The 17073-nt window shown below is 37.8% G+C and overlaps 2 protein-coding genes across 6 annotated transcripts in view; one reads left to right on the forward strand and one right to left on the reverse strand.

The window, feature by feature from the left end:
- SESN1 (sestrin 1) overlaps positions 1–6464 on the forward strand; it is a 95203-nt gene extending 88739 nt beyond the window's left edge. For all 3 annotated transcript variants that reach the window (XM_079149146.1, XM_079149144.1, XM_079149145.1), the window contains 4 exons: positions 741–853; positions 2449–2639; positions 4222–4366; positions 5298–6464. In XM_079149146.1, coding sequence (XP_079005272.1) covers positions 741–853; positions 2449–2639; positions 4222–4366; positions 5298–5384 — 536 coding nt within the window. In that variant the 3' untranslated portion in view covers positions 5385–6464. The remainder of the gene's footprint in view (positions 1–740; positions 854–2448; positions 2640–4221; positions 4367–5297) is intronic.
- Positions 6465–6968: 504 nt separating this feature from the next.
- ARMC2 (armadillo repeat containing 2) overlaps positions 6969–17073 on the reverse strand; it is a 133788-nt gene continuing 123683 nt past the window's right edge. For all 3 annotated transcript variants that reach the window (XM_079149119.1, XM_079149120.1, XM_079149121.1), the window contains one exon: positions 6969–12452. In XM_079149119.1, coding sequence (XP_079005245.1) covers positions 12295–12452 — 158 coding nt within the window. In that variant the 3' untranslated portion in view covers positions 6969–12294. The remainder of the gene's footprint in view (positions 12453–17073) is intronic.

Genomic DNA, 17073 nt, shown 5'->3' on the forward strand with positions numbered 1-17073 from the left:
TTTTGTTTCTTTTTATGCCTAAAGGTGTGGAGTTGTCATAAAAACTATTTTGTTAAAACTCATCAACTGTTCAACAGGATGGATCCACAAAGACTTAGGGGGAATGCAGGAAGCATTATAAAAATGCCAACTCACAGGACCTCTTTGTTTCATCATGTTGTACAACATTAATATTTAATAAAAATATTCAAAGTACTAAATTGTATTGTTATTATCACCTTAAAGATTATCCAAAACAGTGTTCTACCTTGAGTAGTATTGATTGACTGACTGATTTTGGTACGAGGGATTGAATCAAGGGATGCTTAAACACTGAGCCAGCCCTTTTTATTTTTTATTTTGAGACAGGCTCTTGCTAAGTTGCTCAAGGCCTTACCTAGTTTTGAGGCTAGCTTTGAACTCATGATCCTCCTGTTTCAGCCTCCTGAGTATGAACATATATTAAGGAGAACCTAAAATTTATAAATTGGGGTGGGGACATAGAGAAAGTGTGGTCTATCAAAGAAAGAATGAAAAGCATGCAAAATTCAACTATGAATGTTTGCTTTGTAATGGAAAATCTTCTTTTACTACATTCAATTTACTGGTAAGTACTTTTTATTGTTTTAAGATTTCATTTTGGTTGATATTGATTACTCAGTGACATAGAACTATTTTTCTTATTTTACTTTTATGGCTAAAATGAATTTTAATGTATCCTGTTTCTGAAAAGCTTTCAATGACTTTTAAAATTATTTCAGATGATGAAGAAGTTACACCAGCAAGAGATGTCTCTCGTCACTTTGAGGATACTAGTTATGGCTATAAGGATTTCTCTAGACATGGGATGCATGTTCCAACATTTCGTGTCCAGGTAAAATTATAGCTTGTATGCATGTGAGTGATTAGAAATATCTTAATGTGACTTAAAAGAGCAACCCTAGATTTAAGAAGTGTACTAAGTACTTTGCAAGCAGTATCTCATGAACAACAGTAGCTATATCCTCTAGTTCCAGAATAAAAGTTGAGAATCATCAATTAGCAAATACTTATTCTGTACTCTAATTTTATAAGACTACGTCTAGTTCATCAGTAGAGTCATAATGTAATTTAAGTGTGTCATATATTATTGCTTAAATATTTAATTTAGATAGGTAAATATGTAATTCAGACTGCACGTTGATACTCCCAATTTTCCCAGTCATTACTAGGGGCCAGTGTTATATAATAACGTTCTGCCAGAATTATGAAAGCACTATGATTTTGTTTCTTTGCCTGAGAAAATAGGATATATGGTTAAAGGGACAAAACTTAGGCACAAAGAAGAGTTAAAAAATTTGTACCTGATAGTTAAACTGTGTCATTAAATATAATAGGTTAGAAATTGAAGAGAAAAAAAAAAGAAGAAATTGAAGAGATCACTGCAGGCTGGAAATTTTATGAAGAGACATTAGAATTTGAAGGATTTGTTTGGCCAAAAACAAGGGCAGCTAGGGGATAGCTCAGTGGCAGAGTTCTTGCCTACCATGTGCAAGGCCCTGGATTCAGTCCCCAGCACAAAAAAAAAAAAAAAAAAGAAAAAAAGGGGGGAGAGGGGGCCTTGGGCATTGTAACCAGAGAAGAGTAAGAAATAATTGAGCTTAGGTTTAGGTATATAGAGTAAGGAAAGGAATCATAAAGAGACTGAACTACTGTGAGCTTCAGCAGTGATTTGAACTTCTAGTGGGAAATTAAAATTGATCAGCTATGCCTTAAATGACAAAGCAGTTTATAGTAGATTAAATGGGGGTTGTAGGTTTTGACCAGAGTGATGGCATGGTATCAACATAGAAGTAATAGGGGCTTATTAAGTTAAAGGTAAAAATAAAGGTAAGGAGATTTTACTAGAGACTCAGTTAATAAGGCTAAAAGACTCAAAGGTAGAAGGAATCAGTGATGGACCTGGTAAATTAGAAATTCACAAAATTAGCCAGGCAGCTACCGAGAGACTGAGGCAGGAGGATCACAAATTTGAGGCCAGCATGGGCACTTAAATCCTGTCTCAAAATAAAAAGAGCTGGGGAATGTACTTCAGTGATAAAGCACTTTCCTAGCTGGATTTAATCCCCAGTGATGCAAAAGAAAGAAATTCCTAAAATTTGAAGACCAGTTGGGTGGCCGTAGTAATGGGAAATGAAAGAGAACTCTCAAGCTGGGTTGTCTCTGGGGCTGAGTGAAAAGTCAGAAAGAGAAAGCTGGAAATCAGTGCCTATATATAAGGGAACAAGACTCTCTTGGTTCTTACCTTGCTGAGTTAGAAAACAGCCTCTTGAATGCTACAGTATGGAAATTGAAAACCTTAGACGGGAAGTGAAGCTCAGAGATAGGGATGAAGACAGTAGATTGCAGCTACCAGCAGTCTCAGCATACTACAGAGTTGTATTTGGCTAGATTTTAATTATTCGTGTTTGTTCTATTCTCTATGTTTAGGACTATTGCTGGGAAGACCATGGTTATTCATTGGTAAATCGCCTTTATCCAGATGTGGGACAGTTGATTGATGAAAAATTTCACATTGCTTACAATCTTACTTATAATACAATGGCAATGCACAAAGACGTTGATACCTCAATGCTTAGGCGGGCTATTTGGAACTATATTCACTGCATGTTTGGAATACGGTTAGTCTGTTTTCTTGTATTTGTAAGGAGTATTTCCCTCTAGGCTAAATTATTCAGGTGCTTAGAGCACACACAGGCACACAGGCACATACACTCATAACCATTCTCTCATCCAGTAACTTTTTTTTACATCCTGTGCTTCAGAGAACCACTTTATTGCAGCTTAGTTTTTCCTCTCTCTTCTAGCTAGGCAGGGGGGAGAGTTTGGAGACATTGACAAGAGTTAAATGACAGCTGCCTCCAAGAAAAGGGGAGGCAAGCAAGCTGATCCCAGAACATAGATGAAAAGAGGCAGAGTTTGTCACTGAGCATCTTTGTCTTTCTCTGTGTCCTCTTCTGTGTCCTGTCACACTCATATTGTTACCTTTGGACAGCTCAGTACCTTTGTATTGCCCCTCCAACTGTTGTCAAGTTCCTTCTGAAGAGGTACTCCTGTAATACTTCATCGTAATTGAAAACTCATGTCCTTACTGTTAGGTTTTCAGCATTGTGGTGTGTACAAAATGCAGCCTCTCTCACACAAACTGCTTGCTGCATTGCTTTCTGGTTATTTTAGCTACAAAATCAACTTTCTCTTGCTATTCATTTTATCAGTGACTCTGGTCAAAACCTACAGACCCTTTTTAATTTATTTTTAAACTGCTTGGGCATTTAAGACACATATGATGAATTTTAAATTAATTTCTGCTAATCAGTGGCCAGATTTGACTTTGGTCTCCTGAATGGCTATAGGACAAGCTTTGTCAAGAACTTTCTCCCTTTTCCACTGAAAACCCAATAGGCAAGTTCAGTGCCTTTGTGACTTGGAATCCAAATAGGAAAAAGCAGATAGTAGTGCATGCAACCATCTTGCCTTAAAGTAAGCCAGCCTCTCCTAAGTATAGACACTGTGAGACCATGTGTAGACCACCCTTCCTGCTCCACCCCCCTCTGTCACCTTTTTTCTCATCTGACCCCAGAAATTTTTACACAAGTGAATTGCAATTTTTATAAAATATAATTGTTCCCAAAATGGCCTAATTGATTAATTTTTTAAACTTCAGCAGTTTTTCTAAGCTCTGTTCTCAGAATTGGTTCCCCACAGTATAAATGCTTATTCATGATTATGAATATATCCTTTTATTTGGACCCAGTGCTATAGTGTTAATATTCTCAACTTTCAGGAATGATTTACTTGGGTACTAAGTTCTTTACTTTTTACCTTCATACTTACCCATTCACCCCCAAGTAAACAGTGTAAAGCTATCTCATTTAAGAAAACTGCTGCCTAAAGAAAGAGGGGAGAAGAATATACCATTTAGCTGGGCATAATGGCACATACCTGTAATCTCAGCTACTCCAGAGGCTGAGTCAGGTGGATTGCAATTTTGAAACCAGACTTGGCAACTTAGTAAGACCATGTCTTTAAAAAAAAAAAAAAAAAAAAAAAAAAAGCTCTCTATGTAGCTCAGTGGTAAAACACCCCTGGGTTCCATTCCCAGTACCACAAAAAATAAAGAATATAGCATTTACTATTGATGTGTGTACTTCTGTAAAAAGACCATAGACTATCAGTTGAAAATATTGTTAATTCTTTTAACAGATATGATGACTATGACTATGGTGAAATTAACCAGCTATTGGATCGTAGCTTTAAAGTTTATATCAAAACTGTTGTTTGCACTCCTGAAAAGGTTACCAAAAGAATGTATGATAGCTTCTGGAGGCAGTTCAAGCACTCTGAGAAGGTATGTACCTGTTGTGGCTTTTTGCTCTGTAACAGCAGTGTTCTTACTCTCTCTCACATAACCTAATAGTTCTGAAGCCCTCTCCCTTGCTTCTACCAACTCAAAGAACAACATTCCGGGACAGCTGTCTCAGGTTCCCCCTGCACGGGAGACCCATGATGGTGACAGATAAAAGAATAAAGACACGAAGACAGGTGGGCTGCCCATTCTCAGACGTGCTGGAATAGCTGTCACCACTTAGGAGAAAGAAGACTATTTTGCATGAGCTCTTTTTAATTGTGTATAGGTAGAAATGTGATTTCTCTTTGAAACATCTTTATAGAAATTAATGATTTGGCAGGGAATATTGGTATTCTGATAGAGTAGTATCTAGAGTTTTTGAACTACAACAAACATCCAAGAAAAGAAGTATGATCAAATATAGATGAAAGCTCAAAACATCTATCTAAAAAGAACAGCAGATAGCTTTTGTTTTGAGAAATTGATATTCTGTTCTACAAACCTAAGGCTTCTAAGTTGTTTGGTAATATATAGAAAATGTACAGTTAGCCCTGGACATCTGTGGATTCCACATCTGTGGATTCAGCCAGTTGTGCAAACATTAAAAAAAAATTGCATTGTATTGAATATGTACAGACTTTTCTTATTATTTCTTATACAGTACAGTAACTGTTTACATAGCATTTACATTTTATTGTAAGCAATATAGAGATGATTTGCAGTATACAGGAGGTTATATGCAAATATTGTGCCATTTTATATGAGGAACTTGAGTATCTAAGGACTTTGGTATCCAAAGGAAGTCCTGAAACCAATATCCGATGGGTAACAGGGGACAACTGTACTGACTTAGGTATTTGGTTATTAGAATCACTGAAAAACTATGAATGTTTATAATACTCCCTTATATGATGTTGTATTTTATATTCAGGTTCATGTTAATCTGCTTCTTATAGAAGCTAGGATGCAAGCAGAACTCTTGTACGCTCTGAGAGCCATTACCCGCTATATGACCTGATGCCTTTCCTCCATTAAAGATGATTCTGGAATAATCAGCAAATATAGTCTACAAGGGGAAGGTACCAAGCCCCAGGACCAATGGTAGATAAAAGAATTCAAGAAATCCATTGTGCCATAATTCCTTTAGTTTCTGCTATTTTTCTGTGGAAAACCACTGCTGGCACGAGCAGTGAATGCTTGGCAGCCTCAAGGTTAGAGCTGTGAAGAAGGGCTGCTGTTCAGTGTTTCACTCTTTGACAGAACACGATGCTGTATGACTTTTAATACAGCGAACAGTAACTCTCCAAATGCTGTTGCTTATGTTAAATAATGAGAATCGGAGCATGCAAAGATTGGAACCTGGATAATAACTTAAGATTTATACATAAAGAATTTTAGAAGACCTTGGTGCTGCTATCCCGGCTGGTGGAATGAAAGGTGGCTGTTCCAGTTAAGCTATTAGTGATTAAAGTGAACGCTGCTACTGTCTGAGCCTACATACATAATTTGTGTGGTTTCAAATTAAACTCGCATACATGTTAATTTTTTTGCATCTAAAAAGCCTAGAATTATTACAGCTCAGCAAAGACCATTTTGAGGGTAACAGTTCATTTCTTTCATTATAGTTTTTTTAATTCAGTTATTGGATGATCTAAAATCACTATGGCATTCTTAAAAGATTTTCTTCAAAAAGCAATCTTAAATGAAAGTATGTGAATTTTAAGAAAAACTGGCTGTCGTTGATGTGCTCTCTCAAGATTCTCCAACACTGGAGGGCAGCCGGCTTTGTGCAGTATTTTCGTTTCCAGCAGCAAAGTTGTGGGATGTTGCTGTAGACCGCTGCGCAGTCCATCCTCGTGCTCCTGCCCACCTGATGGCCCCTGCTCTAAGGGTTGTGCAGCTCCTTTAATAATAAAGCTGGAAAATATTTTTAGTCAGGTTATCAAATTTGCTTTACAAAAATGTTAACTTTGTTTGAAATACAAACAGGTTTGAAAAAGATGTATTAAGTACTTTGTATTCTGGAAGCGTGAATTGCTTTTGAAGTCTGTCAGTATTATTGATATTTTTCAATAAAGAATAATTTTCTCCAATCTTATTTGCTATCTGAATCTCTTGTAATTTTATAGTTAGTTATTTACTGTCAAAAATCAAGTACATTCACACTTAGTGTTACAATCAGGTGAGAGACTAAATAGCAAAAGTCTTGAACTCATTTTGAAGATACAAAGAGGAGTAGACCTTCTGTCAGGGCTTATCTAAGAGTATTTTTATCTTGAAAATGACTGGGTCTGATACCATGCCTGTTATTCATCAAAACATTCAAGTTCCATCTAGAGTCCACAGGGGTACAGGGTCAGGTGGAGGTAGTGGGTGGGGAAACAATTCTAAATAGCAGTATACCTGCCCTCAAGGAGACTGTCTTATTCTGTTTTCTGTTACTATAGCAAAACACATGACTGGGTAGGTTATTTTGGGGAGCGGGGTGTTTGGTTGGGTTATTTTGGGGGGTTGGGTGTTTTTTTTTTTGGTACTAGGAATTGAACCCAAGGATGCTTCACCACTGAGCTACATCCCCAGTCTTTTTTATTTTTTATTTTGAGACAAAGTCTCAGTTGCTGAGGCTGGCCTCCAACTTGTGATTCACCTGCCTCAGCCTCCCAACTGAGGTATTGCTGGTATTAACAACTGTTCACCATCAGGCCCAACTGACACTGGGTAATTTATGAAGGAAAGGTGTTATTTTGCCTCATGGTTCTACAGGCTGGAAAGACCAAATGGGTGGCTACATTTAGTGAGGGCCATATGCTGCTTCATCTCATGGTAGGAAAACAAGGGGAAGCAGGCACCTGTGAGAGAGAAAAGGGCACTAAACTTCTGTGTTAGCTAAAAAAACTTCTGCATAGAAAGCATTCATCTGTTCATAGGGCTCCATCCCAGTGAACCAAAAACCTCCCACTAAGCCCCACCTCCCAACACCGCCACATTGCGGAATAAGATTACAACACAAACTGTCAGAGGACACACTCAACAGACTCCCTTGTGAGAAGACTATCACCATAGAAAAAATTATCTTCTACATATTTTATATTTAAAGATAGGTACAAGTCTGTTTCTGGTTAGCTAACCACATATATTCCTAAATTTGCACCATGCCTTTGCCCTCCCTTGCTGTTTTATTACACCATAGCAATATTAGGTGAGTCCAACAAGAAGGGTTGTACTAGATAAATTTCACTCATCCACTGTTATTCACATCCTGTCTTGAAAATATAAAATTTCTAGTAGATTCTAATTAACAGTTATCACAAAGCAAGATCAGCAAGAATGCATTAACTGAGTACAATGAAGTTTATAATTGCTTAGAAATAAACTGAAACTAAAATTTTAGTGAGTAAAAATATATTTAGACCTATAGTAATAAAAGTGCACATGATACAAAGTTGATGTTTCAATGTTTCCCATTAACAGTTGCTTCCTATTATTGGAATATTCTCTCAAAACTAAACATACAATTTCTAATGTTACTATGTAATTTTTGAAATAGTTTCCAAAATAACTGGGGGAAGTAAAATACACAAGGGATACAAGAAAGCTTCTTCCACCAAAAGAAGAAAAAAAATTTTTTTCTAAAATTATCATGAAAAGACTTCTGGTTGAGGTTCCCAGGATTCAATTTAAAAAATTTTTTTTTCTTTTTTGTACCTGGGATTGAACCCAAAGGTGTTCAACCACTGAGCCACATTCCCAACCTTTTTAATTTTTTGAGACAGGGTTTCACTAGATTGCCTAGGATCTTGCTAAATTGCTCAGACTGGCCTCAAACTTGTGACCCACCTGCCTCAGCCTCCTAACTTGCTGTGATTTTTGGTGTGCACCAGACCTGGCCCAAGGATTCAATTTTTAAAATCATTTTTTGGCATAATTTAGGGAACTTTGTTATTAGGCAAAATTCAGTTAAGTATCTCATACTTTAAGAATTGAAACTAAATTCCAAACATTTCTGTATTCACAATTATTTAACTTCATATACAAGGTGGTAGTATTTTAAAAATTAAAGGCCAATTTGTCTAACAGCTTAGCTATTCTAAATTAGTTTTGATACAGACCATGTATAAATAAGATAAATTTTGTTGAATATTTTCTATCAAGAATACTATTCTTATTAACATATTTGTAAGTATGTGTGAATATCAATGGATAACAAGTTAAGGTAGATGGAGAGTGATATCACCAAGATGGTGGACTAGGGATCTTCTTGTCTTTCTTAATTCTTCCACAGGAACAGTGGGATTACAGGTGTGCACCACCACGTCTGGCAAGAATTGAATTTTTGAAAAGATCAACAAAATTGGCAAACCTTTAGTTACATAAAGGAGAAAAGAGATTCAAATAACTATAATTAGAAAGAGGAGCCAGGTGTGGTGGCCACATCTATAATCTCAGCTACTCTGCAGGCAGAGAAAAGAAGATTGCAGGTTCAAGGCCAACCTGAGCAATTTAGCCAGACCCAGTCTCAAAAATAAAAAGTAGACTGGGGATATAACTCAGCAGTAGAGCACCCCTGGGCTCAATGCCTAGTACGGCAAAAGTAAACAAAACAAAAAATTAAAAAACAGCAAACCTAAATGTGAGACCTAAACTAATAAAACTCTTAGAAGAAAATGGGGAAATTTTCATGACACTGGATTTGGTAGTAATTTTTCTTGGACATGACACCAAAAGCATATGCAACAAAATAAGAAACAGACAAATGGATTTATATTAGACTTTAAAACTTCTGACTTCTATGCAAAGGATACAATTAACAGAGTAAAAAACACAACGTATGGAATGGGAGAAAATACTTGCAAATAATATATCTAAGTTAATACCCAAAATATAGAGAGAACTACAACTGAACACCAACAATTAAAAAAAAAAAAACCCACAAATAACCCAATATAAAAATGGGCAAAGGTTTGAATAGACATTTCTCCAAAGATGATACCTAGATGACCAAAAAACAAAAAATATGAAAAGGTGCTGAATGTGACTAATTATAAGAGAAATACAAATCAATACCACAACGAGATATCACATCATGCCCATTAAGATGACTGCTATTAAAAAATAAAAGTGACCCCCCAAAAAAGCAGTATGGAGCTTCCTCAAAAAATTAAAAATGGAATTACTATATGAGCCAGCAATTCCACTTGCTAGGGATGGAATGTTTGTATCACATCAGAATTCACATGTTGAAACCCTAAGAAGTCTTTGGGAGGTAATTATGTCATGAGGGCAGCCCTCATGACTGGGATTTGTGTGTGTGTGTGTGTGTGTGTGTGTGTGTGTGTGTGTGTGTGTGTGTGTGAGAGAGAGAGAGAGAGATCTCATACCTACCACATGAGGATTCAGCTAGAAGGCATATCTGCAAATTGGGAAGAGGCCCTCAACCAGGAACTGAACTGACCTGCACTTGACCTTGGACTTCCCAAACTTAAGCACTATGAGGACTAGACTTCTGTTGTTAACCCACCCAAACCATAGCATTTTTGTTACTGCAGCCCAAACTAAGACACCACTTTATATATACAAGAGAACTGAAAGCAAAATCTCAAAGAAATATTCACAGCTACATTATTCACATTAGCCAGGATATGACAACCCAAATTTCCACCAGCAGATGGATGGGTGAACAAAAGGTGCTATATACATACAATGGAATACTATTCAGCCTTAATTTGAAAGGAAGGAAATGCTGGCATGTTAGTGAACACCTATAATCCCAACTACGTGGGAGGCTGAGGCTGGAGGATCACAAGCTCAAGTTTAGCCTGGGCAACTCAGCAAGACCCTGTCTCAAAATTAAAAAAGAAAAGAAAGAAAAAGGACTGGGGATGTAGCTCAGCAGTAAAGTGCAGCACCACCTGTCTCAATCCCTAGAATCTAAGTCTAAAAGAACAAAAAGGGGGGCAGGGAGAAAAATACTGTTACACACTATAACATGGATGAACCTTGAGGATGTTATATTAGGTGAAATAATCTAGTCACAAAAAGTCACATTCCATATGGTTCCACTTATATGAGATATCTAAAGTAGTCTCGAGGGCTGGGGGGATAGCTCAGTCAGTAGAGTGCTTGCCTTGCAAGCGTGAGGCTCTGGGTTCGATTCCCCAGCACCGCCAAAAAAATAAATAAAGTAGTCAAACTCACAGACTCAGAAAGCAGAAAGGTGGGTGCAAGGAGAGGAAGAAGTGTGGGGAGGTTAACAAGTGGAGCATTTCAGTTTACAAAATGAAAAACTTCTAAAGATCTGTTGCAGAACAACATGAGTTTACTTAACAGTACTGAATCATACACTTAAAAGTGCTCTTCTGCTGTACTTAAGATGGTAGATTCTATGTTATGTGTTTTCCTTTAAAAAAAAAAAAAAAAAGCAAGTAAATAATTCCAAATGGCCCACCTTGCACAAGTCTGATGCAGGTGGATGGGCTTGGTGTGGAGGAGAGCAGGTCTAATGTACCCAGCAGGAGTTATTAGTTATGAATACTGAGGGAGAAGTACTTTTTGGGCATGGAAGAGTTTGTTTTTTTCTCACCAAAAGTAGAATATATAAAAGTGAATAACACAGACATGTCCTTAAATGTTTTGGAGAGATTAGCCCCTCAGGCCAAAGCTGATTTCATCTATCAAATTGAATCTATTAGCAGGTACTTATGGATTATGGACAAAGTGAATGTCCCTATGTGATCTTGCTGAGCCCTAACCAGCCCTAACCAGTTGATTCACCTTTGCAAAGTCTATTTGCTCCTGGAAATGTAGGATGTTCTAATAGGCTTGACAGCCCATCTACTCTGGGATGGCTGCCTTCATCCCATGCTTACTTTAAATGTGAGAGATAGCTGTTTTCTCCAACAGTAGTAACTTTACTTTTATTTCAAAATCTTCATTTGGCTAGTACTGCATAACAATAATAACCTCAACTTGTCTTTTAATCATTTATTCAAAGGCCAAATCTATCACACAAAGAATGGCGGACTAATTGCCATTATAATGTTGTAACTTTAGTGAGCACCTACTACAAATTGTGCAGTGAGCTGGGCAATTTGCCCACTTAATGGTCTGTTTTAAATTAAACCTTAACTAGATATTATTCTTATTTTCAAATATAAACCCAAGAAATTAAATTACTTGCCCAAGGTCCACACAGCTAGCAGGGGAGTGTAAGGATTTAAACGAGGCTGTCATAAACCTAGATCCTGCACTCAATCTAATCCATTACAGCAACTCTCTAGATATAAGCACTGTATAATCAAGTCATGTTTTTTTTTTTCAAATGAAAAGAGAAAATATTCTTTTTTCATCTATTTTACTTATTTAATAAAGAGTAAATGGTCCAAAGCAATATTCTCTGTTTTTCCTATTTATTCCTTCTCTTAATATGAGGACAGAAAAATACTGGTACCTAATCAGAAAATTTATTTTCAGACATAGTAATAATTCATACAAATGCTTATGTGACAATGTGTTTCATTCATGTTGACCACTATTCTTTTCAAAGACAAAATCTAATAGTCTTCATTGCCTAAGTCCATTTAACTTAATGAATGGATGAGCATTGAAATTCCAAAACTGTTAAATCAGGATCTTACAATTAGCACTAAATTTTTTAATAGAGAATAAAAAATCATTTACTTAAAAATGCATATATTTTCATCTCATATTTCTCATAGCAGAAAATATAACATATATGAATTTTTTTAGAATACCTAACCAAGAGGAAATGCTTATTTCTTTTTTTTAAATATTCAGGCTACTCACTAAAATTGGTACTTAAAAAAATGTTCAGTATTTGTTAATACTGAGCAATGTTCACATTTGTTACCATGCCTTAAGAATGAGAGAGACCTGACTTCCTGTTTCCATTGTTAATAATCTGTGTCGTGTTAGAGAGAGGGAACAGGCAGGGGCTCCAGGAAGGTGTGGTGACTCTGAATTCGGTTTAGAAGCTGCTGTGCCACGGGTTTGAATTCTGTCTCCCAGTGGAGCTTGTGGTAGTTTTTCAGGTCTTGGTCAAAACTGCCATCCAATGCTAGTTCTTCATCTGTATCAGAAAAATAGAATTAGAGCAATTATTTGAAAAGAGTTGAATTTTCGATGACATGAGTTAAGCTTATCTTGGGTTACCTTTAACAACAACATGACACTCGGTAGGATTTGGGGATTAAGAGGCTTTTTTGTTTGTCTGTTTGTTTTTTAGGACAGGATCTAAAACACCCTTGTTGCCCAAGCATATAGTGAACTCCTGGGCTCAAGTGCTCTCCCACCTTAGCCTGCAAAACAGCTGGAACCACAGGTGTGCACCACTGCATTCGGCAGAAAAGGCTTTTTTTAATGGGAGACATTCCTTACTCTCCTTTGTTCTTTACCAATATTTTAAAAAAGTATATTTTAGTCTCAATTTAAATGGGCAATAATTTTCTTTTTTTAATTTTTTTTTTTTTTTTTTTTTTTAGTTGTAGATGGACACAGTATCTTTATTTTTATTTATTTTTATGTGGTGCTGAGGATCGAACCCAGGGCCTCACATGTGCTAGGCAAGCGTTCTACCACTGAGCTATAGCCCCAGCCTGGGCAATAATTTTCTAAAAAAGAATAGACTGAATCGAGCTCTTCTTAACTAATCTCTTGCTTTTTATATATAAATTTGCATCCAAAAATCAGATCACAATTTATCAGAATAAACAAACTATTGAAGGTTTTCTTCCTTACATGCACACTAGAAAAGTTAATTACTTCAATAATTGACAGATATAAAACGAGTCAGGAAATCTGTTAGGAAAGTAGGACAGTTGAAGTTGACACTTTGAACTTTTATGAAGGGCCATAGTGCACACCTATAATCATAGTGACTCGAGAGGCTGAGGCAGGAGGGTCATGAGTTCAACAAGGCCAGGCTTAGCAACTTAGCAAGACTATGTTAGGGTTGGGGGTATATCTCAGTGGTAAAAGCGCCCCTGGGTTCAATTCCTGGTACCAGAATAATAATAATAATAATAATAGTAGTAGTAGTAGTAATGGCAATAGTAATAATAAATAAAACTTTACTGAAGGGCTGGGGATGGAAGTCAGTAATAAAGCATTTGCCTAGCAACTGTGAGACCCCAGGTCCGATCCTCAGCACAGCAAAAAGAAACATTACAGAAAATTATAACTTTGTTGAACTTAAAAGCAGCTGTGTATGCTTCTTTTAAAAACAATCCATCCCTACACTCTCCAATAACTGGAAACTGGGGTACTTTAAGTATTACAGTCCCAAGTAAGACCATGGATAATGCAGAAAACATAAGATGCAAAATTACAACTTTATTCTTAAGGCAAAGGCACCCTGAATTCTGTGAACACGGTAAGTAGAGCCAAGCCAAGGAGGAAGGTGAGTGACCACTGAGGATTCTGTGCTGGCTTTCTACCAGTTTCACTTGTTTATGTCAGGGCTCACCTCACAGCCCAGGTAACAGGCTTCAGGAAAGAGCATTGACCTGCCAGTCAAGATGGGCTCTGCCACTTCCTAGGTCTGCGGCCTCGGGCAGATTTCTTAAATGACAACCAAGTTCCAAAAGGACCACAATGTTGCTACTTGCACAACTGGCAAATGCTTTTTTCATAGGGCCGATTAAAATCCTATTGTAAAATCCTTCATCACTGTTTACATCAGATTTTCTACCCTGCATATCTGCATACACTGGATGTGTACTTTGGCACTGTGGGTACGAGTGCCACCACCCAGCGTAAGATAAGGGAGTGTAGATCCCAGTTCACACCTTCCTCTCCTCCCTCACTACCAAGTGGACGGCTATGCAGCAGAGATAAGTTCCAGGCAGACACAAACACTCAGCAAGGCACTCCATGGAGACCCTGTGAGCACACCTGGCTCTCCCCATGAGATAACCAGGGTCTGGAGGTGGGGGAGGTTTGGGGGGTGCAGACAGCGATGGCTTCACAGCCTTCCAGTGTGGCTATTTCCTAACAAGGAGAATCTGCTAGACGCTGCCTGACTTCGGATGTCTAGATCATCTTCCTGTGCATTCTTTGCTAGATTTTCTGAGCACTAAACTTTGGTTAAGAAAGTAATACTCTTGTTTTAGGCCCTTCTTTCCCAAGCGACTTAGGGATGAGCAGTGTGGCCCAAGAACTTGGCAGTCCCTTCCTCTGCCCAAGGCTTTGCTTGGATTTGGTAGTTTTTGGTGAAATCTGTTTTTGGATTGCTGTTGTTGTTCGTTTAGTTTTTTGTTTGTTTGTTGTACAGTGCTGAGGATTGAACCCAGGGGTTCTCTGCCACTAAGTGACGTCCCCAAACTTTTTATTCCTTGATTTGAGACAGGCTTCACTAAATTGTCTAGACTGGCCTCTAATTTCCAATCCTCCTACCTTTGCCTCCCAAAACTGGATTACAGGCACAACTGCTAGGTGTGCACCTAGTAGTTTCTTTTCTGTTTTTGTTTTGTTTTGTTTTTTCTTTAATCTAATGTTAAGACTGTTACTTTTCTTGAGGTCCAACCTATACAGAAATCAATTACTCCATACTCAGATCATCTTTCTTATAAATTGGGTTAGACAAGATAATAAGTTCAGCCAATAGCTACAAGTAAGAGAAATGCAGTCTGGGAGCTGGTGTTGTGACTCAGTGGTGGAGTGCTTGCCTGGCATGTGTGGGGTACTGGGTTCAATCCTTAGTACCACATAGAAATAAATAAATAAATAAAATCATAGTGTCCACCTCAACTAAATTTTTTTTAAAAAGAGAAATGCAGTCTGAAGTTTCAAATACAGCAAATATATAAAAAAGTATCATATTGGATATTAAAATTTTGAACCTGTACTGCAAAGAGTGGCAGAATCTGACAAAAGAAATGCAGATCTATGATTTTCAAATGTACTGTGATTCACAGTTAAGAAATAACCTTTTACATCATGACTACATACATACATTTAGATATTTACATATAAATAAACAAATGGTAAGAATACTTACCCTTTCTACATAAAATATATTCTAATATTTTCTTTCTTTACTACTTCATTGTTTAGGTTGGTTACAACCAGCAAAGTTAATTCTATAACTCAACGTGAAAAAGCACTGATTCAGAAAAACAATCATTTTTAAGTTTTCTTTGTGCACTGCACATTTCAAAATACTAAAATTTGGGTAAAGGTATTAATATCAAAAGACTCAAAGTAGCTGGGCTCAATGGTGCACACCAGCAACTCAGGAGGCTGAGACAGGAGGATTGCAAGTTAGGAGGCCTGCAACTTAGACACTCAACAACTTAGGGAGGTCCTGTCTTTAAAGAATTTTTTTTTTAATTGAAAAGGGCTGGGAAGGTCACTCAGCGGTAAAGCATCCCTGGATTCAATCCCCAGTACCAAAAAAGAGGCTCAAAACAATAAAACTGCCAGTGATCGTTGTAACACAATTATCATCACAGTTCAAGTGTCCTACTGCATAAATGAAATTCCCCTATTCCTCGTTCGCTTCACAGCACAGGTACTGGTTTGAGGGATCTGTTGCTGCCCTGCTCAGTCTCTTATAAGAGCACCTGACAGCTCTTAGGCACAGACCCAACAATGTGATCCTCCAACTGGAATACTGGGTCCCACTCTATGCTTGTCACACAACCTGAGTGCCAGTTCCATGCACCTTATAAGGAGCACACAATAACCCAGGGTTCTTTATATTGCAGCAATAAACCCATCTCCAATTGCCAACTTCCTTAGAGGAACTTGTAGTGTTCTAGAGAGCAAGGGTCCATCACTTAGCATGTCCAGATAAACACCCAACAACGAGTTTAGAAGAAGTAGTTGCAGTTTACCAGAAAGTTTTAGAGGATGTACTTTTTAAGAAGCCTCCTTTCAGAACTACTATCAACACCTCAACCATTGTTGAAGATCATTACCCCCCCCCCCCCAGTCACACAGCAAGAAAGTTAGATAACTACTATTACTGTATCAATTGCCTTGCCATTATTTTCAAAACAGCACACATACTTCCACAAAGCCCTTTGTGATTTAACAAGTTTGTCCTGTTTTCAAAATAGCCTGGTTTTGGAGCTATCTTTGCAAAAGAATTGAAATTCAATTCTCTCACTCCATCCCATTTCACTTGCTACTGTCCAACTAGCCAGACGCAGCCATGACCCTGTTAGAAGTAAGGGTCTGAGGGCCCTCCCCGCAGAGAAGAGTCAAAAAGCAGCATAGACCACACAGCTCCCAGGGCCCAGGTTCATCATTCATAAAGAAGAGCTCTTGGTCACTTGAGAAATGTCATGCTTGGTCCTGGTGACTTGGCTCCCTGATCAAACTGTGGTTATTTTTGTTATCCGTGCAGTCTCCGTCCATGGGAGGGGTGGAGTCAGAGTGCACTGTGTAATAGAACAGCAGAAAAACACAGGCCACGTGTTTGTCCTCTCAGGAAAAGTCCTGGCTTCACTCTAGTATAAACTTAGGTAAGTCACCTAACCCTTGCAGACTGACTTTCCTCATCTGTCACTTAGCAAACCTCAGAAACATCTTGTGAGGACAGAGTGAGCATGCTTTTAAAAGCACATAGCACTGTAAGTGCTGGGGGTGTCCCCCCGTGGTAAAGCACTTGCCTAGTGTGCACAAGGTCCTGGGTTCCATCCCCAATACTTAAATAGAACCCCAACCCTCCCCACAAAAACCAAAAG

This window comes from Sciurus vulgaris (genome assembly GCF_902686455.1).
Source record: "Sciurus vulgaris genome assembly, chromosome: 7".
NCBI classification, from domain to species: domain Eukaryota; kingdom Metazoa; phylum Chordata; class Mammalia; order Rodentia; family Sciuridae; genus Sciurus; species Sciurus vulgaris.